Below are 27,339 nucleotides of genomic sequence, written 5' to 3' on the forward strand. Positions count from 1 at the left end.
AATTGCTGTTCAATTCCGCGGCGGACAGTCCGCAGTGGAAATCTGCAGCAGCTGTTTTTTTAATTGGTTTCTATACATTTCTAGGTAGCTTAGTTCGGACGTTGCGGAAAATAACAGGGCAGAACTTAGGCTGCGGAGAAGAATTTCCCCTCCGCAGCATGCACATTATGTTGCGGAGAAGCATCAGAATTTCACAGCGGATTTGCATTGCAAAGGCTGAAATCTGCGACAAGTCCGCTGTGATATCCGCAACGTCTGAATTACCTGTCAAATATTAAAATGTTGCTGCAGATTCGTTGCAAATTTGCAGCAACATTTGCAGTGGAAAAATTCTATTTTTCCCGTCAATATAGCGCTATAAGGCTCTGTTCACATCTGCGTTGGGGTCCCATTCTGACGTTCCGTTGGAGCTTTCCGTCAGAACGGGACCCTGAACAGACACAAACTTCCGTCGTTTTGCCGGAAGCAATAGCGTAGTTGACTACGATATTACTTCCGGCAAAATGACGGATCCGGTGCACAACAGATACAAACGGAAACCATGGGCACCGGATCCGTCACCATTGAAATCAATGGTGATGGAAACGGTCAATTTGTGTCTGTTCAGGGTCCCGCTCTGATGGAAAGCTCAAACGGAACGTCAGAACGGGACCCGAAAGCAGATGTGAACAGAGCCGAACTTTTGCGTATAGCACGGCACTCCGATTTATGTGAGGTGCAAGTAGTAAGTTTCCAACTAAGTTTTAATATATTTCAAAGACTCCACACACTCTTGAATGCAAAAGGTAGTCGTTTATAATTAGATCGCACAGCTTTCCACAGCAGATCAGAAAACAGGTAAATATTTTCGGTCTAATGACAGGAAACGTTTACCGCTTTTCTGATCTGCTGTGACAAAACGACTACCTGTTGCATTCAATAGTGTGCAGGGCTTGATTTTTGTGGGACAATATGTATTTTTTCCATGGTACAATTTTAGATATATGATAACTTAGCGGGTCATTTTTCAAACATTTGTTGGGAAGGAATAAGAAAATACAGCTATTCCGTCATTGTGCATATGGAAATAATATTAACTTTATTCTACGGGTCATAACAAAAACAGGAACATTAAACATGTATAGCTTTTTATATGGTTTCATATTTTTCCACAGTTAAATTAAACTTTTTCAATTTTATTTGACTTTTACCTGCAATTTCTTGATCACCTTTGTAATGCTTTGTCTGTCGCAATGACTGAACAGTGGCCTGTGACAGATAAAGGGTGCACTCACACGTGGCGTATATTTTCCTTGTATACCACAGTGTAAAATTACAATGCGGAAGACTACCATGTATGCCTATGGGACAAATTTGACACAATTTCTATAGTTCTTGCGTTGCGGAATATTTTTCCCATAGACATACATTGTCAAGTTTTCAATACAACGCCACGTGTGGCTGAACTCTAAATACATCAAGTTTCTAATGCATCTAAAATTCAAAATTAAACAATTTCCCAAATAGTCTTCATTTCAAGTAGCGAGAGCGAGTATTCAAGAGTCCGAAAATGACATTATGCTTTTCCCAAGAGGCCGATTATGAAAATTTTTCTGTGTAATGACACGTCTCTTCTTGTCTGTCTTGACAACCTGTCTGTTACGGTAGTACCTGAATTTATTATACATATTTATTACGCCAAGGTTATGGCCTAAAGCAAGTTAGGATAGTAGTTAGTTACCATTAAAGAAGTTGTCCAGTTTCATCAAATTACAGTTATTCTTTGTATAACTAAAAGTTATAAAATTTTCCAGTATGCTTTCTGTGTTAATTCCTTACAGTTTTCAAGATCTCTGCTTGTTGTTATAGAGTAGGAACAATCATCGCTTACATCCAGTAAAATTCTGTCCATGGTCATGTGATGGACACACAGGTGCTGCGATTGTTAGAAGACACAGCTCTGGTACACATACTGTAACTGTAACGAGCCGTGCACCTGTGTGTTCATCACATGACCATGGACAGAATTTTATCAGCTGGAAGTGAACAATGAATGCTCCTACTACATAAAACAAGCAAAGATCGTAAAAACTGTGAGGAACTAATGCAGAAAGTATATTGGAAAATTGTATAACTTTTAATTACACAAATATTAACATTAAATTGTTTAAAACCAGACAACCTCTTTAAATTTTGGGGACAAAGAAAGATGCCCGTACCAAGAGGTATGTATTTATTACTGCAGAAAATGGCCACTAGATGGCAAATGTTTCTACTTTTTTAGGAACCTTCCTTACGTCTAGCATGTCTACTGCGACACATTAGCATAGATAGACAGATAGATAGAGAGAGAGAGAGAGAGAGAGAGAGAGAGAGAGAGAGAGAGAGAGAGAGAGAGAGAGAGAGAGAGAGAGAGAGAGAGAGAGAGAGAGAGAGAGAGAGAGAGAGAGAGAGATAGATAGATAGATAGATAGATAGATAGATAGATAGATAGATAATAGATAGATAGATAGATAGATAGATAGATAGATAGATAGATAGATAGATAGATAGATAGAGAGATAGAGAGATATAGAGATAGATAGGAAAAAATTTGGATACAAAAGGTATTTCTTTTTTAATTACCTGTTCCTGTCTTGGCTACTGGAGCTGATGGTGGAGGTGGCTTCTTAGGTCTCTGAAAAAAGTATGAGATGATACATATTAGAATCCACATGTAAAAATTGGGGGTGATTACGGTACTTGGTTGTACTGGTTTCTTTCTCTATATTTTTTCCTGTAGGTGTTATGTACAAAAATCTAAAAATTACTTGATAAAAAAAGATCTGATTTAAAAAAGCCAGAGATCTTTGAAACAGAGAAGTGTAGAAGTTCGAAATAAAACCCAAAATATACCTGTACAGTTGCATACAACTAAGCTTTTGAATACAACTATATGAATAAAAAACAACATATACTGTGTGGTACACGTTTCTTTTTCAATGGGAGTCAATGACAGGTTTATACAACTGTTCAGACTTAGGCTGTGTTCACATGGGACAGATACACTGCGTAATAGCATGCAGCGTATCCACCCTGTGCATCACAGGGAATTCCGGGGTGAAAAAAAGCACCAAACTGTGCACTGCGGAAAACCACAGCACTTAGCCGGCCTGGTAGCCTCCTGGGTTGACATTTCATCCCAGGAGACCGCTGCAGCCAGAATAAAATTCCGCACCACAGGTCAATTTCTGAGCGTTTTTTCCGCTCAGCATTTCCGCAGTTTGTGGATGAGATTTGTTTAATCTCATCCACTTTTCTGCAGATTTTTGTTGCGGAAAATCCGCAGTATTCACGCCACGTGTGAACGAACCCATATAGTTGCATATGTCTGGGACATGCGTTTGACAGAATGTTTAAAATGGTCCCGTTGAATGTAATGCCAAAAAGTGGTGTGAACCTAGCCTTACAGGAACAGCTACAAAGGCTCTGCAGTGTTCTTGTAAGATCAAAAATAAGACAGACACTGTTTAAACATTTAAAAAAAATTAATATAAAAGCAATCTGGATCAGCTTTACTTTCCTTTTAAATGTTATGAAATTGAACCATTTTTCACATAAACTCATCCATAGTCCTTAAATAAACATGAATTCAGATGCCACTAAGGCTATGTTCACACGGGGTATTTTGCAGGAGGAATATCTGCGTCAAAATTCCGTTTGGAAGTTTGAGGCAGATATTCCTCTCCCTGCACGCCGATTTTCGCGGCGATTTTTGCGCCATTTTTCGCCCGCGGCCATTGAGCGCTGCGGGCATAAAACAGCGCGAAATACGCTCTCTCTGCCTCCCATTGAAGTCAATGGGAGGTCAGAGGCGGAAGCGCCCAAAGATCGGGCATGTCGCTTCTTTTTCCCGCGAGGCAGTTTTACTGCTCGCGGGAAAAAGACGCCGACGCCTCCCATTGAAATCAATGGGAGGCGTTTTCGGGCCGTTTTTGACGAGTTTTGCGACGCGGTTTCCGCGTCAAAAAACTCGTCAAAATACCCCGTGTGAACATAGCCTAAAATAGTCTAATGTGCTTTTTAACTTTCCTAATGCTTTCGCTGATGAAAGATCCTACAAGGTTTTGCAGGTGCTTATTTAGATTGTATATCATTTCCTCTGGAGATTACACTCGCATAATCCGCTAAGAAAAGCAAGCATATTTCCCCCCCTCGTAAATATATTTATTTTGTATCATTTTCTATGTGCAGCTAAATTCATGGTAAACTGGTATTTGACATCTGAAATTGATTTAAAATGCAAACTGCAGAATGAATAGTTTAGATCCATTTATTTCCCAGCTAGAATAACAATTTGTTATTGCCTAGTTTTCCCGGAGTAACCCTAATTTCTGGATAATTCAGATGACAATTTATCAACATACAATTATATATTTCTAAATGCAAAAATAAGACATTATTGGAATATTACTAAATTCTAAAGCCCTAAATTCTTCATTATTTAGCCAAAATACATGTAAAATAACCAATCTTAGTAGAAATGAATGCCAGTGGTGGATCTTGAAGTACAGTATTAAATTAGATGTATGTGGTAAATTATAAACTGAGAAAATGTTTTGCAAATTTAGTCTCCTGCTACCTGCAAAATCATAGACTAAACTCTGTTTTAAGGGGTATAATCTGACTTTCAAAAATGTGCAAAACATCCTTCCTTTTAAGCACTATAAAGAGTTTGTCGGAAGAAAAGAAAAAAAATATTATTTTTCTCTTCTAAAATAAAGAAACTTACTAACATACTTTATTTTTTAAACCTGCATGGATCACAGGATTTTAGTCTCCGTCGCGTGGACCTGAAAGTTCGGAGCTGTGACGTGTCGACACAGGCTCCAGGGGGAAGCAGCTTTCTCCTCCTCTCTCTCGATGGCGTGGATGAAGGGGCTGGCTGCCTGGCTAAGTTTATCAACTAAACCAACCTCTTTTTCAGTTTATGAATCAGCTGTGACAATGAGGGGACTGTTTTAGCTGATGAAATGAGCCAGGCAGCCAGCCCCTTCATCCGCGTCATCGACACACAAAGAGGAGGGGGAGCTCCTTTCTCTGGAGAATGTGTCGACGCGTTACAGCAAGAGCGGCAGCTCCAAATTTCCGGATCCACGGACGGTGACTGAAAACCTGCGATCCATGCAGGTTTAAAAAATAAAGTATATTAGAACGTTTCTTCATTTTAGAAAAACAAAATAAATCATTTTTCTTTTCGTTGGACAACCTCTGTAATTTTTTATATACAGTCGTAGTTATTGTTAGGTCTCATTTAGATGGGAGTATCGTACCCTGCGTTTACTGTTGTATTCCAGATGTAACACCAGGAATGCACATAGTTCTACTGTAATGACGGGGTAGGAAGACAGAAAGGTGAGCCCTAATCTACCCGCCACTCAGTCCCTGCCTACTTGCACGGCCCGTCCTAGGCGACGGCGTACAACTGGGCGACGGTCCCTACGCTCAATAAGTGCACGACAGACCAACAGAAAAGGGTACACAGAAGCTAAGGGAAATGGGGCAGTTGCCCACGGCAACACCGTGAGCAACAAGAGTAGTGAACGAGCCGAGTCAAACCAGGAGTGTACGAGGTACCAAACGCAGAGCAGGAGACTAGTCAGTAAAGCCAGGGTCAATTTGAAGCAGAGGACAATAGTACAAGGAGCAGCAGAGCCAGGAAACAAACAGAATCACAGGCAAAGGAGGAGCAGGAAATGAGGGTATAAATAGACAGAGGGCGGGAGCTAGCTCCGTCTGGCCAGGCTGTGATAGGTACTCCCACTCCTCAGCCTCCCAGCCTGAGTGGTAGCATATCGAGTCACTCTAAGAGATCTAGGCACAGATGCAGGCTGATTAACCACGGGCGTCGACAAAGAAGCTGTGTCAAGCAAATCCATTACAGTACCCTCCCTTTTATGAGGGGCCACTGGACATGTTGGGGAAACTAAGATGGAACTTCCTGAGCAATAACCCGGCGTGAACATCCCGGGCGGGTACCCAAGTCCTCTCCTCAGGCCCGTAATCTCTCCAATGACCAGGTACTGGAGGGAGTCCTGGACCATCCTGCTGTCCATAATCTTGGCCACCTCGAATTTTACCCCTTCAGGAGTGAGAACAGGGACCGCAGGTTTCCAAGGACGGAGAGCATCTTTTCAGGAGGGAGGCATGGAACACGTTGTGTATCTGAAAGGACGGGGGTAACTCCAGCCGGAAGGAGACAGGGTTAAGAACCTCAATGATCTTGTACGGCCCTATATACCTGGGAGCAAATTTTTTGGACGGGACTTTAAGGCGCAAATTTTTTGAGGACAGCCACACCAGATCCCCGACCACAAACAAGGAGTTAGTAGAATGTCTCTTATCTGCCTGAGTCTTTTGGATGCTCTGGGACGCCTCTAGGTTCTTCTGAACCTGGGCCCAGACTGTGCACAGTTCCCGATGAACGACATCTACCTCGGGATTGTTGGAATCACCAGGTGAAACTGAGGAGAACCGTGGATTAAACCCAAAATTACAGAAAAAGGGGGAGACCCCCGACGAGTTACTGACCCGGTTATTAAGGGAAAATTCGGCGAGGGGAATGAAGGAGACCCAATCATCTTGACAGTCAGAGATAAAACACCTTAAATATTGTTCTAGAGACTGATTAGTCCTCTCAGTTTGGCCATTAGTTTCAGGATGGAAGGCCGAGGAGAAGGACAGATCAATCTCCAACTTCTTACAGAAGGCTCACCAAAACAATGAAACAAATTGTACCCCTCTGTCAGAAACAATATTGACAGGAACCCCATGTAGACACAGGATGTTTTTGACAAACAAGGTAGCTAACGTCTTGGCATTGGGTAGTTTCTTGAGGGGTACAAATTGGGACATCTTACTGAAGCGGTCTACTACAACCCACACCACCGACTTGCCTTGGGATGGAGGCAGATCGGTGATAAAATCCATGGATATATGGGTCCAAGGTCTCTGGGGAATGGGCAAAGAACATAGTAAGTCCACTGGTCGGGACCTGTGAGTCTTGGACCTAGCACAAGTTTCACAATCGGCGACGTAGGCCTTAACGTCTTTAAGCAACCCAGGCCACCAATAGGTTATAGAAATGAGGTGTTTAGTACCCAGGATGCCTGGATGGTGCAGAGACATGATTCTCCCTGAGTACCCTTAGCCGGAATTGCAGGGGAACAAACAGCTTGTTCTCAGGAAGGTTCTCGGGAGTTGAACCATGATCAGCCGCAATTTCGGAGGCTAAGTCAGAATCAACAGAGAATATGATTATACCTGGGGGCAAAACACAAGCAGGATCCTCCTCAGGAGGAGGGCTGGCCATGAAGCTACGCGATAGTGCATCAGCTTTAATATTTTTAGACCCAGCCCCATAGGTGACCACAAAGTTGAATCTAGTAAAAACCAACGCCCATCGAGCTTGTCTCGGGTTTAGCCTCCGGGGAGATTCTAAGAAAACGAGATTCTTGTGGTCGGTAAGGACCGTTACCTGGTGCCTAGCCCCCTCCAGGAAGTGGCGCCACTCTTCAAATGCCCATTTAATGGTTAAGAGTTTGCGGTTGCCAACGTCATAGTTACTCTCAGTGGGAGAGAACTTCCTGGAGAAGTAGGCACAGGGACGGAGATGGGTAAGACCTCGGGTACCCTGGGACAAGACAGTACCCACCCCCACCTCGGAGGCGTCAACCTCCACGATGAATGGCTCCATTTGGTTAGGCTGAATCAGCACTGGAGCAGAGACAAAGCACCTCTTAAGGACCTCAAAAGCCTGAACCGCCTCCGGAGGCCAGTGGAGGAGATCAGCACCCTTGCGAGTAAGGTCCGTAAGAGGCTTAGCGATGACCGAGAAGTTAGCAATAAATCTCCTGTAATAATTAGCAAACCCCATGAAGCACTGTAAAGCCTTCAGGGAGGCAGGTTGGACCCATTTCGCCACAGCCTGAACCTTGGCAGGGTCCATGCGGAATTCGTTAAGAGTGAGGATTTGACCCAAAAATGGTATCTCATGCACCCCAAACACACATTTTTCAGTTTTAGCAGAGTTTGTTTTCCCTAAGGGGCTGGAGCACCTTCCTGACATGCTCAATGTGGGAGGACCAGTCCTTGGAAAACACAAGTATATCATCAAGGTACACTACAAGAAATACCCCCAGGTAGTCTCTTAAAACCTCATTTATGAAATTCTGGAAGACCGCGGGAGCATTACACAACCCAAAGGGCATGACGAGGTATTCGAAATGACCTTCGGGCATGTTAAACGCAGACTTCCACTCATCCCTTTCCCTGATTCGGATAAGGTTATAAGCCCCCCGAAGATCAAACTTAGAGAACCATTGGGCCCCCTGAACCTGATTGAAGAGATCAGGAATCAAAGGAAGGGGATATTGGTTCCTTACAGTGACCTTATTCAAGTTCTGGTAATCGATGCATGGCCTAAGACCACCATCCTTCTTCCCTACGAAGAAGAAGCCAGCACCTACCGGAGAAGTAGAGGGGCGAATGTAACCCTTGGCCAGGCATTCCTGGATATATTCTCTCATGGCTTCACGTTCAGGACAAGAGAGATTAAATATCCTACCTTTAGGGAGCTTAGCTCCTGGTACTAAATCGATTGCGCAATCATACTCTCTATGAGGAGGTAACTCTTCGGAGGCTTTTTTAGAAAAAACATCAGCGAAGTCCTGAATAAACTCAGGTAGTGTTCTTTCTTGACCCCCTTTAGGCAATCAAACAGATTCTCGGATCAATATAGTACACTGCTTACACCAATAACACTATATATTGTGTTCCTAAATAAGAATATCCAACCCTTTACTAAATCTATCAACACTTTCTGTTCTGGATGTTCCATAAATTTGTAGCTCTGACAAGAAAGTAACTATTTGCGATGAAAGATATGTCTCAATTAAAAAAATCATGTCCACAGGGGCGTAGGGGTAGTAGTCACACCAGGACTGTGGTGCGTGAGAGGGACCACTGGCCCTTTTGCCACATAAGAAGACATCAGAATTATATTGTAAATGGCCCATGGTAGGTGGGGGGGGGGGCGGCTACCGATCATAGACTTCTATGGGGCTCTGTTGTACCTCTGTACACTACATCAGATGTCGTATTGAAAAGATATTCCCACCTAGAAGCATTTCTTCTATGAGAGAATACCTCCATGATAAGAAGCCGTACTGGGCATTATATGCAGCACATGGTGTGTCTACGACTCCATAGTACGCATGGGCAAGGAGTTAGCCAGGGTGGAGAGCCACTTGCAGTATTACAAGGATGCTGCAGGGGAGATGTATGGCCGCCCACAATTTTCCTCTGAAATAACAATTGGCTGCCAGGGGTTGATAGATAGATAGATAGATAGATAGATAGATAGATAGATAGATAGATAGATAGATAGATAGATAGATAGATAGATAGATAGATAGATAGATAGATAGATAGATAGATGAAAAGATCTAGTATAGATTTTTAACGTAGGGGGTAAATATGTTGTGTACATTTTCAGAAGATAAAGGGACTAGTCTGCAGACTCGCAACCAGGACATTTTACCATTAAGTCTGAAATCTTTCACATAATATAATGGATGATTGAATCTGGCCTAGGTAGGTGGGCGTAAATTCCGTCCCTTCATGAATTAAATAGGAACTCTATAATTATAGCAATTTAACTCATGATTTCCGATGTCTGGCCAGGCCTATTTTTGTACTTGCATTGTTAAAATAACAGGCAGGCGTCAAGCTGAAAGGAAACACTGTGTTTTACTGTGTCAGCTCAGGATTACTATTCTTTAGTGGAGAAGCATTACAGGTCCCTCACATTGTATTCCACCGCTATAAATTGCCTTTTTTCTAAATATTGTCTCTATATTTCCAAGAGCACACTTAGATCACTGAACTTTTTGCCACTAGCACTCAGATTATCCGTGCAATTGTCTAATTTAGGCCGTGTTCACATCACGTTTATCCTTAAATATATAAAAAAAGGTATTCAGACATATTCCTCGGTGAATGTATTGGGGAGATTTATCAAAACTGGTGCAAAGTAACGTGGAACATATGCCTATAGCAACCAATCAGATTGTTTCTTTCATTTTCAAAATGGCCACTGAAAATTAAGAGCTTGAACCGGATTGGTTACTATGGGCAATAACTCCACTTTTCCTTAGAACTAGTTTTGATAAATCTCCCCCATTGACTTTAATTGACCAAATGTAGTCCAAAAGAGACGACCTTTTTTTTGGAGGACAGAATAGCGTAGTCTACACCACTATTCTGTCCTCTAAAGAAAATTATACTTAAAATATTTTTTTTATTTTTTTTTACATAATAGTCAATGGGTGACGTATGCAAACAGTGCTTTACATTTGCACAGGTTAAATACATTTTTTACAAAGATGCTTTAATGTTTAATGTATACATCAAAAACAGATACACAAACGGATATCTATACATTTAATGTATACGTACAAAAAGCGTAGAAGGAATCATTAGAATGGCATACTTTTGCCTATGTTTAAAGCGTATACATTAAAAGCACAGTTTATGCTAAACTTAGCCTTAAAAAGTGATGTTAGAAGGTCCTTATTGTAACGTCCGTGGTCGCTGACCACGAACTCCTCTCATCCCGCCTTTCTCTCCAGAGATGCCAGCACATGCGGCCGTCCTGTCCTGCAGTGACCACTAGGGTGAGATTGAGCTAATTGCTCCCAGATCACCCTGGACTATAAGTAGGGGCCCTGCCCCTTCCTTCATCACCTGAGCGTTGTTTGTTTCTACCCGTGTTAGTCTTGCACATGGTCCCTTGAGTGTTTTTCAGTTCCCAGTGTTCCCATTCCTGCTACCTGTATCCCGTGCTACCGTGTTCCTGTGCTGTACAGTGTTGGAGTCATGTTGTGTCGCCTACTACACAAGCTGGTTTCACCGCACCTGTTGTCTGCCTGCTGCCTGAGTTCCATCCGAGCCTAAACCAGCGTTACTGTCTGCATTGCCACAGGTACCTTTATCCGAACTATAGACATTTACTTTGTACCCTGTTTGGCCAGCTGCTATCCCGCTACGGCGGTACGGCCCACATACCCACAGATCGTGACACTTATTCATCTATTCATGTTTATCACTGCAGTACATCTTTATAACTGAAAAAAACTTTCAAACCAGAAACACTAAAGGTAGTTTTACACGGGCAGATATTCGCCAGTGTTTACCACCATTAACGAGCGGCAAATACCAATACAGCTTATCGATCTGCCCTTGTTTGCTCCATTCAAATGGAACAATGATTGGGAGTATGGTTGTTACTACGATCGCTCGTCCCCATACATATGCAATTTGTCGATAGCAGATCCCCTGTTTTTATGGCCGCATAAAAGATCTGATCAGCTGACAAACGAGCATTTGCTCATTCATCGGCTGATCGCTGCCCTGTTTACACAGGGCAATGATTGTGAACAAACACTTATTCGCCCAATCTATGGCCCGTGTAAAAGACTAAATCTCTGGCAACTACATTTGAATGTATTTATAGAATCTGGGAAGAGGAGTATTAAAGATGTCTAGTTATAGTTAGTACATTTGATTAAAGCTTTATCATGAGTGGGTTCTGTATTTTGGATAATTACTCCCCTAGAATAAATGCTTTTTAGGTAGAATACTACCATAATATGGGATGCCATGGAGCATACCATAGTTGTTCTTCTGTCAGATTTGAGGCTTATGGAGGTACAGTACATGTCCATGCACCTCTACAGGTGCCCTATTATTGCTCCGTACAAAATGTAGCCATAATACGGCCGTGCACATGAGGTCTTATGCTCATTTATTTTCTTAATTTTTAGCGGTTTGGCTGCTTTAGTTCTGCTTCACATCTATCAATGCCTGCAGCATAAGTACACTGTCCTTCGTGAGTCTACCTCCTGCCTTTTTACTGGTTCGAATTGCGTGTCCGCATTTAACCCCTATGCTTTATACTGCCGTTTTGCCTCTTCAGAACTGCAATGTTTAGTATTACCATGAGCTCACCAGGATGTCACTGCAACTGATTTCCATTTTGGCAATAAAAGAGCAAAAGATGATCAGGTAAATGGCACACACATACTGAGGCAAATGAGTGTCAATAAAGGGGGATCCTGGAGTATCTCCATAACTATTATTAAGGCGGACAGGTAACATAATACTTTATGATTAACCATTATGTCTTTTAATTTGCCGCGTTTTTTTGCCCGCGGCTATTGAGCGCTGCAGGCAAAAAACGCAGCGAAAAACGCGATCTCTGCCTCCCATTGATGTCAATGGAAGGTCAGAGATGGAAATGCCCTAAGAAAGGGCATGTCACTTCTTTTTCCCGCGAGAAAAAAAGGCATCCGCCTCCCATTAGAATCAATGGGAGAAGATTTTGGGCGTTTTTGGCACTGTTTCCGACGCGGTTTCGGCGTCAAAAAAAGCGCCAAAATACTCTGTGTGAACATACCCTAAGAGTTCACCAGAGATTAAATATAAAACATTATCAAAAAATTATCGTTTTAAAAAAGAGGCTAAAAGAAAACTTATTAAATAGAACTCACATGGATTTCCTTCTCGTAATCTGGAGTAAGTGGCTTGACAAAGTTATCTGGAAACACTCCTCTTCTGCCGCTTATCTCTCCTTCCCACCATCCTACGTCCACACAGTCCTAGACGAGGTTAAAACATAAATGCTATATTATCCCTCTTCAATGGAATTTTTTGATCAGTGTCTATTGATCTTACTGACATTAAAAGATTTCAATATATTTTTGATTGTTGCAAATATCATTTATGTGCATGGAAGAACACGTATTTTCTTGTAACATAAGCAATTAAACACTACAATCGTAGTCAACTTTCATACACAAATCCGAAGAAATTTCCATTGATTGAAACCAATTGAATCTGCAACATCCCATAAAGGTAACAGTGACCATTATAGTTATGTGTATAAACAGCTTATATTTTTCTAGGTATATTTTGCAATTATTTTTCCATAAATGCTGAAAGCAAAAGTGGAATTGCTTCCCCCCCCCCCCCCGAAAAAAATGAAAGTTAATCAATAAGTCTCATGTACGACAATATGGTACCAATGAAACTACATCTTGTCCCGCAAAACAAAAAGCCCACATAAGACTACATCAACAGAAAAATACTAACGTTATGAAATGACTAAATGAAATAGCAAGTAATTGGCAATTGTAGCTTAAATATGTGAAAGGTGAATTATGGGACTAATAAACGCACATAAAGGGAAAAACTAATTATAAGGGCAGATTCACACGAACGTTGCGTTTTTGCGCTCGCAAACAACGCGGCGTTTTGCGAGCGCAAAAACCATTTGACAGCTGCGTGTGTCATGCGTGTCTGATGCGCGGCTGCGTGATTTTCGCGCAGCCGGCATCATAGAGATGAGGCTTGTCGATGCCCGTCACTGTCCAAGGTGCTGAAAGAGCTAAATCTTTCAGCACCCTCGACAGTGAATGCCGAACACAACAGCGAAAAACATGTAAAAAAAAAGATAAAGTTCCTACTTACCGAGAACTTCCCGGCCGTTGCCTTGGTGACGCGTCCTTGGTGACGCGTCCATGGTGACGCGCCTCTCTTGACATCGGGCCCCACCTCCCTGGATGACGCGGCAGTCCAAGTGACCGCTGCAGCCTGTGATTGGCTGCAGCCTGTGCTTGGCCTGTGATTCGCTGGAGCTGTCACTTGAACTGAAGTGTCATCCCGGGAGGTCGGACTGCAGGAAGGAGACAGGAGTAATCGGTAAGTTAGAACTTCGGTTTTTTTTACAGGTTCATGTATTTTGGGATCACAAGTCACTGTCCATGGTGCTGAAACAGTTTAACTCTTTCAGCACCATGCACAGTGAATGTCTCCCGACGTCGCGGACGGGAAATTTTTTGGCCGGGTTCGGCCAAAACGAGTTTGGCCGAACCCGGTGAAGTTAGCTTCGGTTGTCGGGGTTCGCTCCTCGCAAAGACACTCCGTTTGGATGCTTGGAAACAGAAAAGCACGTGGTGCTTTTCTGTTTCCATTCATCCTTTTGACAGCTGTTGCGCAAACACGCAGTTCGCACGGAAGTGCTTCCGTGCGACATGCGTGGTTTTCACGCACCCATTGACTTCAATGGGTGCGTGATGTGTGAAATACGCATAGTTATTGAACCTGTCGCGTATTTTGCGCAGCGAACAAACGCTGCGCAAAATACACGGACTGTGTGTACTGCCCCATAGACTTCTATAGGGCATTGCGTGCCGCGCGAAAACCACGCGCCCTACACGCTGCCAAATCACGCTCGTGTGAATCCCCCCTAAGAAACACCAGTAAACCACAATTGCACGTAATTTCCACACACCTAATTATGGGATTTTTCAGACTACTAAAGTTCACATTTACAAACATCAAATATATTTGCTACTTTCAACTCTTAAGTTACGCACGTTTCCATCATTTGTCAATTTTAAACAGAAAGGAATATTTTCATAAACGTATTTTTTTTTTAAACATATTTTTATTTGATTTTAGGCAAACAAAAGAAAAATAACATGACAAAATAAAATAGATGAAAACATAATAAGTCAAAGTAATAAATTCAAAAATAACAACGACATTGATGTTGCCACTGTACATAGATGCCAACTGAGACTTCAGGGACATCAACCCAAGATCAATGATACAGGCATTGCATGTAATTCACTTTCCAAGCAACATGCCATTGCATTTACCTTCTGGAGCACAACCCAAGAAACAAATCAATTTGGAACATATAAGGCAGTTTTAATGAACTATCGGTAGGACATAGAACACCTTTATCCTTATCTAGTTTCCCCATTGCCAGGCTGTACCTTCTTATCTTTATAAACGTCTCCAGTGGATGTTGTAAAGTGTCGCAGTGAATCCCGACATGGAGTTTTAGTCAGTAACTATTTTTTCTACTACAAAATGAGGTTTTAGTAACCCCTCTAACTCCAGGTGCATTAAATTGGTTTCGGAGTAGAGTACATTTATCCTTTCCACCCCACTTCCATGCCAGCCAATTGTATATTAGTTTAATTATATTATGACAGACAATAGATCAGCAACCACACACAACGCAATTATCTGAAAACTGTATAAATTGTACTGTTTATGGTGTCATGTCTGCAATAAAGGGTTAAAATACTTAAAAAGCGCTGCCAACCCAAATAACCAGTGTGCACAAAGCAATCTCTGATGTAATACTGACCAATTTGTCATCAATGATGTTAGGTAAATCTACGGTAGGCTGTCTGGAGCAGTCTAGGCCTCTCCACTGTGACATTGGCAACATGTAGCTGCAAATGGTGTGAAAGTTAGCAGGCCATAAAACCTGATTAGAGGCATCTAAAAGCCTTCTGCAGCGTACACATTTAATGATCCTTACAGTTTAAGGGCATACATATAATAGGAGAAGCATTTAGCAGGATATAACGTAATTGTTTTCTTAAGAAGTGTGAACGCATTTGCTTTATCCCTTAAAAACTGCAGATATAAGGACGGAAAAGGCAATGAAAACTCTCAAAGAGGAAAGAAAGCGCCAATTCCTGCACAACAAAAATACTACAAAAAACAACAAAACTACAAAGCCATTATCACACTTAGAAAAATATGGGACAGCCCAGGCTTTAGATTTGGTTTGGTCATTATAGGTTCAGGCTGTTCTCCGGATTTGAAGAAATAGTTACGTATGTGCTTACGGTTTGCCTTCTTATGGATCCACTGGGTTTTGGAAGTATAAAAGTTTGAATTGATGGACGTAATAATTTTTTTAACCGACTAACTACGTAACTATGTAGATGTAAAAGTAGATTTGTTCCCAGTGAGGTCTCATGCACCTGGTCCTATTACAAATCTGTGTGGTACGGATCCATAATATGGTATCCATAGAATTCTATGGACACGTCCCTGTATCAAAGATTCTTTATGTTTGGGAAACAATTAACATTTTGCTGAGACACCAATGTCCCATTATGTTTCCCCACTGATCATACTGCAGTAAAAGCTATTTATAATGAGTTTCCTTTCTCGGGACGTAGCTATAGCGGGTACAAATGTTGAAGACGCACCTGGCCCTAGTTCCTGAGGAGGCCCAAAGGCCCTCTGCCCCATAATATAACAATAGTATTATAAATAATATAGGTGGAGGCTGTGGCATTTATTTTACTTAGGGGCCCAGGGGTTTCGAGCTACACCTGTGGCTCTCAAGCTCATTGAGAAGTGGTCACATCTTACCCTTGATCACAATTTAGTGATGTAAATTAATTCTCCCATAATTTGTTTTTCTTAAGATTTTATGGTTTGCTGTAATTTTAGTAGGTGCCCTATTACTGCAGTACAACAGTCCCGACTAAACGGCCCTATAAATTGCCAATTGGTTGGCTGAGACATAGAGCACCACATATATGGACAGGCATAAGTGGTGGCTCCATTCCAATCTGAGAGCCTTCTCTGTTACTCAGTAGTCTTAGGAGATTGATGTCTAGCTTTCCAGCTTGTTTGGAAACAGGAAGGTCCAAGTGATTCTGATTCTCCCAGAGGGGTGGTGAACCACCCTGTATGCCCGTAGTATGCTAAAGGTACCTATTCTGATCACATACATTGTTCAATCACAACAATAAAACCACCTGCTTAATATTGTGTATTTCTAGCTTATGTCGCCAAAAGATCTTTGACCTGTTGAGGCATGGACTCCACAAGACCCCTTAAGGTGTCCTGTGGTATCTGGCACCAAGAAATTAGCAACAGATACTTTACGTCCTATAAATTGCAAGGTAGGGCCTTCATCGATTAGACTTATTTAACCACCACATCCCGCAGATTCAATCGGATTGAGATCTGGGGAATTTGTAGGCCAAGAAAAACAAGTTGAACTCTTTGTCATGTTCCTCAAACCATACCTGAACAATTTTTACAGTGTGGCAGAGCACATTATCCTGCTGAAAGAGACCATGCCATGAGGAAATACCGTTACGATGAATGGGTGTACTTGGTCTGCTACAATGTTTAGATAGGCGGTACGTGTCAAAGTGACATCCACATAAATGCCAGGACTTAAGATTTCCCTGCCAGAGCATCATACTGCCTTCGCCGGCTGGCCTTCTTCCCATTGTGCATCCTGATGCCATCTCTTACCTAGGAATGTGGCGCACATGCACCCGGCCGTCCACATGATGTAAAAGAAAGCGTGATTCATTAGACCAGGCCACCTTCTTTTATTGCTCCATGGACCAGTTCTTATGCTCACATGCCCATTGTAAGTGCTTGTGGTAGACCTGCTATTTTGGAGATGCTCTGATCCAGTCGTCTAGTCATCAGATTTTTCAAAGTCAGTCACATTCTTAAACTTGCTAACTTTTATTGCTTCAAAAACGTTGGGGCAGATTTATTAAGACTGCCGTTTCATATGCCAGTCTCAAAATCCAATTCGATAGAGGAATAAGATGCGACACATTTATTAAGAGAACACCTCTTAATAAATGTGTCGCATCTTTCCGCTCGCTGTGCACCACATAACGACTGCGCTTCATCCATCCCACCATCAAATAAAATAAAAATGACGTTAAGTGTGGCGTTGCATAGGTACTGACGCTGCCCCACTGACTGAGATCGACACCAGTTAGGAAAAGGCGTAGATTTTGGTTATAATTTACGCCAGTTTGTCGTCACCCCCTTCAGCTAAGACACACCCCTTTTCTGCAACATTTTTTACGCCAGAAAACTGGCATAAAACTTTAGATATAACCCAACCATTAACTTCAAGAACTGACTATTCAGTTGATGCTTAGTATATGCCACCCCATGACAGGCGCCATTGTAACAAGATCATCAATGTTATTGACTACATCTCTCAATGGTTTTAATCTTATTGCTGATCGGTGTATAAATAAATGTATAAAATGGACTGGTGACTAGTAAAATTCTTATGCTACAGATGATTACAATAGGACACTGATATATTTATACACCGAGAATGTGATGAATCTTTATATCTTTGCCAAGAACTGCCCACACTTATCACAATGTAGAACAAGAGCGTGCTCCCGCTGAGATCTAGAGAATGCGCAAGTCTATTACTGCACGGTTTAAGTTGGCATTTCTGTTATTTTAAGTATTCACAGACATGATGTGTCATAACATACAAAATCACTGCTGGTACACATAACTTTATAGATATAACAAACTATAGTCCATTTAATAACTGATATACATCAAGTTCAGAGTCTTTCAAGTTTGCTCAACCCTTAATGACCAAAGAGAATTTCATTGGATATTGGGAGTCTTTCTTTGTGATATTAAGAACCTAAAGGATCAATGAAGTCAAATTTGTAGCATCTGAAAGCTGGCCAAGAATTAAACTTACTTGGGCACTCCTAAAATAACTGTAAGGAAGCAATAATTTACACTGAAGGTGCAAATCGATCAGGAGTTCATATTGATGGCACAGCGCAGGTGAGTGTGAATAAAAAAACATAAATGTACATCTACACCGGGCTATATATTCTATAAAGAGTCTTCCTATTATTATTACTATCAGTTGGTTCATCATTATAGTGCCACCTGCTGGTTGTATAGAAAACTGAAATGGGGAACAAATAAAAGTTGCTGGCAGTTTTCTGTAGGGGAAAATAAAGCAGATTTTTATTGCATTTAGTGCTATTTAATATGAATGGCAACGTGTGCGTAGCTGTATATTTAATGCTTCTTCATAAGGGCTCATACGCACTACAGTATTACGGCTCTGTACAACCTTATTGGTGTATAGAGACATAATGTAATACGCCAATCAAACATGTATAGGGCTCTACTGTACCTCTGTATGCTTCCTATAACAACTGTGGCATGCTCTATCATATGCTGTATTAATCCCTCTGTAATACAGCGCCACACAGAGGCATCATATGGCACAGTGTCAGACTGATGTACCTTGGGCGCGCAAGAAGAAATTATTGTGAGAACCACCCCTACAGCTGTACAGAACATATGCATGTCAATTTTAATTTAACCCCTTGGAGACGCAGACAATTTTCATTTATTACATTTTTATTTATTCCAAAAGCCATAAACTTTTTAATTTTCCATCAACATAGCCGTATGAGGGTTTGTTTTTTGCAGGATAAGATGTCGTTTTTTATGGCACCATTTAATGTACCATATAATGTACTAATGGACCATATAATTTACTAGGAAACTAAAAGAGAAATTATTTGTGGAGTGAAATGGGCAAAAAACATGTAGTTTACGGACGCGGTGATACCAGTTATGTTAATTATTTTTTACTTTAGGGAAAAAAATAGGAAAATAGGGTTGTCTTCTACTGGACTTTTGGTGCCCATTATTGGAGGATCCTTTTGTAGTCTGGTGGGCAAGTTCAACCTTGATATGGTGGCACATGGAGTGCCTGCAGGGACTCTGTGTGTGTCTGTCATATACATGAGGTCTAAAGCATATCCTGAATCAAAAATTGCTGCTAACTTGATTTCTTGATGGTCACAGCCCGGTTGAACTTTTTGGGTTGACAAGAGACCAGTAAAATATTTCTCCATAAATCTCAAGCTATTTGTAATATGCCCCAGACAGCAATCACAATAGCTAAATATCTGTTAATGAAAACCATAGGCTTGAGATTTCCAATCCAAAAGTGACAGAATAAATATAGGATTTAAACATTATGTCAGGAAATTACCTTGTTTACGACAAGCACAATATCTCCTTCTCTGATTGTCAATTCGTCTTCATTGAGTGCTTCATATGGGAAGAGAACTTTACAATATTCCTTGGCTGCGAAACAAAAAGAAACGGGACTTGATTTATTTAGCATCAGTAATCAGTATGCAAATAGATGAGCGGTTATCGGAGAAGCTGGCAGCAGCCAATAATTAATAATGCTGATTGTATGAATAGATTCAATCCAATGTTATAAAACTGCTGCTAGAAATAAAGTCTAGCTTGCTATCATAACGTGCTTGATGATGTCAGTTCCTGAAGGGCTCATGTAAAAAACTGATGCTCCATCGTGCCATACTTTTTTTCATAAAAGAAAAAGGCAAAATAAAAGGTACAAAGACAATGTCAACGTAATATATCTTTAACCAATCCTATGAACAGCTCAAAGAAGTTCATGATCAGGTTAGTCACCTATACAATAAGACTTTATCCAAAAAACAGAGATGGGTGAGATAAGAAGACTGGTAAGACTGGGCTAAGGCTGGGCAATTATGACCTAAATCAAAATCACGATTAATTGAAAATGTAACCTTGATTACGAATCAATGAATTATTTAGGCCACACCCCATTTTGGGTGCCACGCCGCTTATTTGCATGCTAGGCCATTGAATTAATATTTATCCCCTGAGCCTGCTGTATACTACTGTATATAATATACCCCCTGACACTGCCTCCACACAGTATATTTCCCCCATAGTGCTCAACACATAGTATAATGTACCATTGCTGCCCCAACACATCATTATGCCCCTATAGCTGCCATCCACACAAGTATAATGCCACCATAACTGTGCTCCATATAGTTTAATGCACCCCATAACTGTCCTCCACACAGCATAATGCCCCCAATAACTGTCCTCCACAGTATAATGCCCACATAACTGTCCTCCACGCAGTATAATGCACCTATAGATGCCCTCACACAGTATAATGCCCCCATAACTGTCCTCCACGCAGTATAATGCACCTATAGATGCCCTCACACAGTATAATGCCCACCAATTCTATTTTTTTTTTCGATTAATTGCCCAGCCCTAGACTGGGCCCTTATGACTGAAAGCAATATCACATGGCAGAACTTAGTAAATCTATGTGCAAAGAATGCCATATTGATCAATGTCAAGGTTTTTCCTCTAGTAGTTCAGATATGATTGTCTTCACAGCTTTCAACCAATTGCATTTATTGACAAAAGCTGGTCACACACGGCCCAATATTCCAGCTTGGTCCGATCATTGGTTCAATAAGGTCATGTAGGGGGCTGGTAATGAGCGCTTCTGCTTTTGCTGTTTTAGGGCTCATGCACACTGAAACGTGTGCTTCTACGGTTCATTAGCTCTGTACATATGGCATCCGATGGAGAATGCCATATTTTCATAGAATCCAAAAGAAAAAACTCTGTTTGTATCTGTATTACATAGGAGGCATACAGAGGTAAAGTATTGTGTCTTTCCTATTACGACTCTATACAAAACGTGTATGAGTCCTAATGATTAAAGGTTTTCGCAGCTTTCAAGCTCAAAAGTTGGCAGGATAAAAAAAACAGAACCAAGATGTAGATTTTTTACTATAGGTTGGTTGAGGACTTTGACAACTAACTAAATAAATAAATATTGTACATTAGGCTTGAATGACTGGACAGGACCACAAAATATGCATTCCTTTTAGCATTGTGGTAGATTTTTTCCATATTCCTAATTATTTTGGGATTTTAACCCCTTAACGCTCCATGACCTACTATTAGGTCATGCTAACTGTAGCGTTCGCGCTCAGTGACCTAATAGTAGGTCATGGAGTAAACACGGCGCCGTTCGCGCGGGGCGCGTTCATGAGCTGTGATAGCTGCTGTTTCCGACAGCAGACTATCACTGCTCAATGTGCCGGGAACCGATCGCGGAGCTCCCCCGCCGATTAACCCCTCAGAAGCCGCGTTCAATAGCGATCGCGGCTTCTTAGGGGTTAATCCGCCATCGCCGGCCTGCTACACGATAGCGGCCGGCGATGGTGACTATGGCAACCGGACACCAAACAATAGCGTCCGGCTATGCCATAGACGGAAGCCTAGTGGGTCCTGACAACGTCAGGACCCACTATGCTTGCTGTCAGTGAGTAGCTGACAGTTCTAATACACTGCACTACGCATGTAGTGCAGTGTATTAGAATAGCGATCAGGGCCTCCTGCCCTCAAGTCCCCTAGTGGGACAAAGTAATAAAGTTAAAAAAAAGTTAAAAAAAGATGTGTAAAAATAAGAAAATAAAAGTTTTAAAAGTAATAAAAGTAAAAGTCCCCCTTTTTCCCTTATCACTCCTTTATTATTAATAAAAATATATAAACAAACAAATAAACTATACATAATTGGTATCGCCGCGTCCGTAACGGCCTGAACTACAAAATTATTTTGTTATTTATCCCGCACGGTGAATGCCGTAAAAAAAAATATTAATAAACCGTACCACAATCACAATTGTTTGGTCACTTCACCTCCCAAAAAATGGAATAAAAAGAGATCAAAAAGTCGCATGTACCGAAAAATGGTACTGATGGAAACTACAGTTCGTTACGCAAAAAATAAGTCCTCGCACGGCTTTATTGATTGAAAAATAAAAAACGTTATGGCGCTTAGAATAAGGTAACACAAAAAGTGAATGATTGTTTACAAAACGTATTTTATTGTGCAAACGCCATAAGACATAAAAAAAACTATAAACATCTGGTATCGACGTGATCGTATCGCCCCGCAGAATAAAGTGAATATGTCATTTATAGCGCACGGTGAACGCTGTAAAAAAAAAAGTATACAAAAACAATAGTAGAATTGCTGTTTATTAGTCACCACGCCACCTAAAAATGGAATAAAAACTGATCAAAAAGCCGCATGCACCCCAAGAAAACTACAATCCATTCCTCAAGGGGTCTAGTTTCCGAATTGGGGTCACTTTTGGGGGGTTTCCAATGTTTTGGCACCACAAGACCTCTTCAAACCGGACATGGTGCCTAATAAAAAAGAGGGCTCAAAATCCGCTAGGTTCTCCTTTGCTTCGGAGGCCGGGGCTTCAGTCCATTACCGCCCGAGGGCCACATGTGGGATATTTCTCTAAATTGCAGAATCTGGGCAATACGTATTAAGTTGCGTTTCTCTGATAAATCCTTTTGTGTTATAAAAAAAAATGGTATAAAAAGAGTAAATTTCACCTCTACTTTGCTCTAAATTTCTGTGAAGCACCTAAAGGGTTCATAAACTTTCTAAATGCTGTTGTGAATACTTTGAGGGGTCTAGTTTCTAAAATGGCGTATTTGATAGGGGTTTCTAATATATGGGCCCCTCAAAGCAACTTCAGAAATGAACTGGAACCTAAAAAAATAAATAAATGAGGCAATACTTCGCTTCTTACATTATACTGATAATGAGCCGTGCCCACCCCGAGATTACCCCAGTTTTGACCGTTTGTATAAACGGAGACCCCTATTAGACCGTTTCAGTGCCCGGTTTTCCCAGCATTCACCCCCGAGAAGTGTATTTCTATTGATGAGTCCCTGGTACATTTTAAAGGGAGGGTTCAATTCCGCCAGTACCTGCCAGGTAAGAGGGCAAGGTATGGCGTGAAGATGTATAAGCTGTGTGAGAGTGAATCAGGGTATACCTACAGATTTAGGATATATGAAGGAAAGGCCACCCCCAAACCAGACTGCATCCTGGACTACAATAGGTACATGGGAGGTGTGGACTTGTAAGATCAAGCCCTGAAGCCCTACAGCGCCATGCGGTGTGGTATAAGAAGCTGGCCGGGCACATCATACAGATGGCTTTGTACAATGCGTACGTGCTACGTCGATGTGCAGGCCAGAGGGGAACTTTCCTGGAATTTCAAGATCTAATCTTTAGGGAACAGGAAGGGGGGCACCCAGTACTTCTGGAAGCGGGGCCACACGCATCGTACCAGGGCAACACTTTCCAGTAGAAGTTCCCCAAACCGGTGGAAAGGGAAAGAGTCAAAAGAGGTGCAGAGTCTGCTATAAGAGGGGGATAAGGAAGAACACAATATACCAATGTGACACGTGTCCCGAAAAACCAGGGCTCTGTATAAAAGATTGTTTTAAAATGTATCATACATCCCTTGATTTTTAATTTACCCTGATGCACTCCGCACAGCTTACCCCCCTCATCTTTCCCTTCTGAGCCCTGCCGTATGCCCAGGCAGCTGATAACAGCCACATGTAGGGTATTGCCGTACCCAGGAGAACCCACATTACAATTTAAGGGGTGTAGATCTCCGGTGGTGCATGCTGGGCACCCTATATCGGACACTGACATGCCATATATATATATTAAATTGCAAATCTCACACTGCACCATCTGCTGCGCATTATCTTTTACACAATACCTGTGGGGTCAAAATGCTCACTACACCTCTAGATGAATGTCTTAAGGGGTGTAGTTTTTAAAATGGGGTCACTTCTCGGGGGTTTCAACTGTACTGGTACCTCAGGGGCTTCTGCATACATGACTTAGCACCAGAAAAGCTCCAGTAGGCCAAATGGTGGTCCTTTCCTTCTGAGCCCTCCCATGGGCCTAAACAGCAGTTTATCACCACAAATGGGGTATTGCCGCACTAAGGACAAATTGGGCAACAAAATGGGGTATGTTGTTCCTTGTGAAAATAAGAAATTTTGATCAAAAATGACATCTTATTGGAAAAAATATCATTTTTTTCATTTCACAGCCCAATTCAAATAGGTGCTGTGAAAAAACTGTGCAGTCAAAATGATAACAAAAACCATAAATGAATTCCTTGAGGGGTGTAGTTTCCAAAATGGGGTCACTTTTGGTGGGTTTCCATTGCTTTGATACCTCTGGGGCTCTGCAAATGCGACATGGCACCCGAAAACCAATCCAGCAAAATCTGGACTCCAACAAACACATAGCGCTCCTTTCCTTCTGAGCCCTCCCATGGGCCCAAACGGCAGTTTATCACCACAAATGGGGTATTGCCGCACTAAGGACAAATTGGGCAACAAAATGGGGTATGTTGTTCCCTGTGAAAATAAGAAATTTTGATCAAAAATGACATCTTATTGGAAAAAATATCATTTTTTTCATTTCACAGCCCAATTCAAATAGGTGCTGTGAAAAAACTGTGCGGTCAAAATGATAACAAAAACCATAAATGAATTCCTTGAGGGGTGTAATTTCCAAAATGGGGTCACTTCTGGTGGGTTTCCATTGTTTTGATACCTCAACACCTCTTCAAACCTGGCACGCTGCCTAAAATATATTCTAATAAAAAAGAGGCCTCAAAATGCACTAGGTGCTTCTTTGCTTCTAGGGCTTGTGTTTTAGTCCACGAGCGCAGTAGACACACATGTGGGACATTTCTAAAAACTGAAGAATCTGGACAATACATATTTAGTAGTATTTCTCTGGTAAAACCTTCTCTGTTACTTAAAAAAAATAGAATAAAATTGAAATTCAGCAGAAAAAATGAAATTTGCAAATTTAATTTCCACTTTGCTTTAATTCCTGTGAAATGCCTGAAGGGTTAAAAAAAATTCTATATGCTGTTTTGAATACTTTGAGGGGTCTAGTTTTTAAAATGGGGTGTTTTATGGGGGTTTCTAATACATAGGCCCCTCAAATCCACTTCAGATCTGAACTGGCACCTTCAAAAAAAGGCTTTTGAAATTTTCTTAAGAATATGAGAAATTGCTGTTTATGTTCTAAGCCTTGTAACGTCCAAGAAAAATAAAATAATGTTCAAAAAACGATGCCAATCTAAAGTAGACATATGGGAAATGTGAACTAGTAACTATTTTGGGTGGTATAACCGTCTGTTTTTCAAGCAGATGCATTTAAATTCTGAAAAATGCTATTTTTTGTAAATTTTCTCTAAATTTTGCAATTTTTCACAAATAAAGACTGAATATATCGACCAAATTTTACCACGAACATGAAGCCCAATGTGTCACGAGAAAACAATCTCAGAATCGCTTGGATAGGTTTAAGCATTCCAACGTTATTACCACATAAAGTGAAATATGTCAGATTTGAAAAATGGGCTCTGAGCCTTAAGGCCCAAACTAGGCTGCGTTAGCTACATGGGAAAAACGTCAATTTACTAGTGATCGGTGGGGTCCCAGAGGCCGGACTGAGTGTGCACATATACATATATAGGTTGTCTATAAACTTTGTGAAAGTGAGCCCACACCTGTAGAGATACTTTACGTAGAAAAATATTTCCTATTAAATGTTATTATTTTTATTACTAAATAAAAGTTAAATCTGGGCCGTCTCCTCAGGATTATTGTACATCCAGTGTGTGAACTCCCTTAGGCCAGGTTTATGTATGCGGTGTCTAAATGTAGCTTGATGAAACCACATACTATAAAACGCTATAAATAGGAGTACAAGCCGGTTTAGTGAGCTCTATTGTGAAACGGGCAGAAACTAATTTGAGGCACATCCCAAAATATATGGCAGTTAAGGGAAATGGAGCAGCAGAAAGAATCTTGTACTGTCGACCAACAAGAAAAGCTGGAAAGGGAAGGGCATTTATAGGCTGAATAAGGTGGAGATCCTGCCGGTCACGCAGTCTAATATAAGACTGAGCTTGGCAAGTATGACGTTCTCCTCAACAATGGGCGTCCATGCCAACAATAATCTCTGGGTTTTCAGGTTTCAGTGAAATGATATACAGTACTGTCAATTTCCCTGCTAAAGCTAAAATCGAATGATCTCCACTTGCGCGTAGTGAGTTTTTTGCCCCGTCTACCCCAATACTCATGTAATACCATGTGTTATGTACATACATTCAGTACACACTTCCTAAAAGTAGAAAATGGGGGCTGAAACCCTTCCTTTTCAGATTTGCCCATTGCTTATGTTCAGCACACAGGGCACATGCTTTATCAGTCTATAGGAAATAAAACTGCGATATCAGCTACTTTAAAACCAGCGAGGAAAAACTGTAGATACCAAACTAAACTAAAAAATCTTCAAAAATGAAAGGAATGACATTTACAAATAGCAGCGTGATTGGTGATTGTTCAAACAAAAAACCATTGCGTAGGAAATCATAGTTATTTTACACCAAACCAACCACTCTAAAATGTTATTTCCCCTCAATCCTGGGCTCCCTCCATGCTAAACTTTGTGCTTGGCTGTAAAGATAGTGCGCCCGCAGTGAATGTGTATAGGGGTTGATGCCGCAGATAAACATTCCTCAATCATCTATTTGTTGTGGATGAGTGCCCTTTATAAGACGGAAAGTCATTGCCCTGAGGTTCCCTGGTAAAATAAAGCATGTGCAATCTGATAACCGGGCATGGTTCACTTAATGCGTCTTAGTTATCCATTAGACGGTCTCAGTGGTTTTGTTATTGCTTCCACCTATTTATGGGAGTAAAGAGTTCACAACGATAAAAGCAAAACGGCTTCCAGTTCACAAGAATTTGTGCTAGAAAACAGTGCCGCTTAAAACCACCCCAAGCGAAAAGGTCTATATAATATAACATGACATGACTTGATAAAACCGCTACATTGTATATAGCGTCTTGTATATTATAGTGAATACATGCTAAATAGCC

General features: G+C 41.2%; 1 protein-coding gene across 2 annotated transcripts in view; it reads right to left on the reverse strand.

Annotated features, from left to right (window-relative positions):
- Positions 1-27,339, reverse strand: part of SH3KBP1 (SH3 domain containing kinase binding protein 1) — a 337,971-nt gene that overhangs the window by 38,440 nt on the left and 272,192 nt on the right. The window contains exons 9-11 of one of the 2 annotated variants that reach the window (XM_075854029.1): positions 19,718-19,812; positions 12,570-12,677; positions 2,605-2,656 (exon numbers count right to left, since the gene is read on the reverse strand). In XM_075854029.1, the coding sequence (XP_075710144.1) occupies positions 2,605-2,656; positions 12,570-12,677; positions 19,718-19,812 (255 nt within the window). The remainder of the gene's footprint in view (positions 1-2,604; positions 2,657-12,569; positions 12,678-19,717; positions 19,813-27,339) is intronic. The other variant, XM_075854030.1, reaches the window with a different exon arrangement.

Source organism: Rhinoderma darwinii, chromosome 2, assembly GCF_050947455.1.
Source record: "Rhinoderma darwinii isolate aRhiDar2 chromosome 2, aRhiDar2.hap1, whole genome shotgun sequence".
In the NCBI taxonomy this organism is placed as follows: domain Eukaryota; kingdom Metazoa; phylum Chordata; class Amphibia; order Anura; family Rhinodermatidae; genus Rhinoderma; species Rhinoderma darwinii.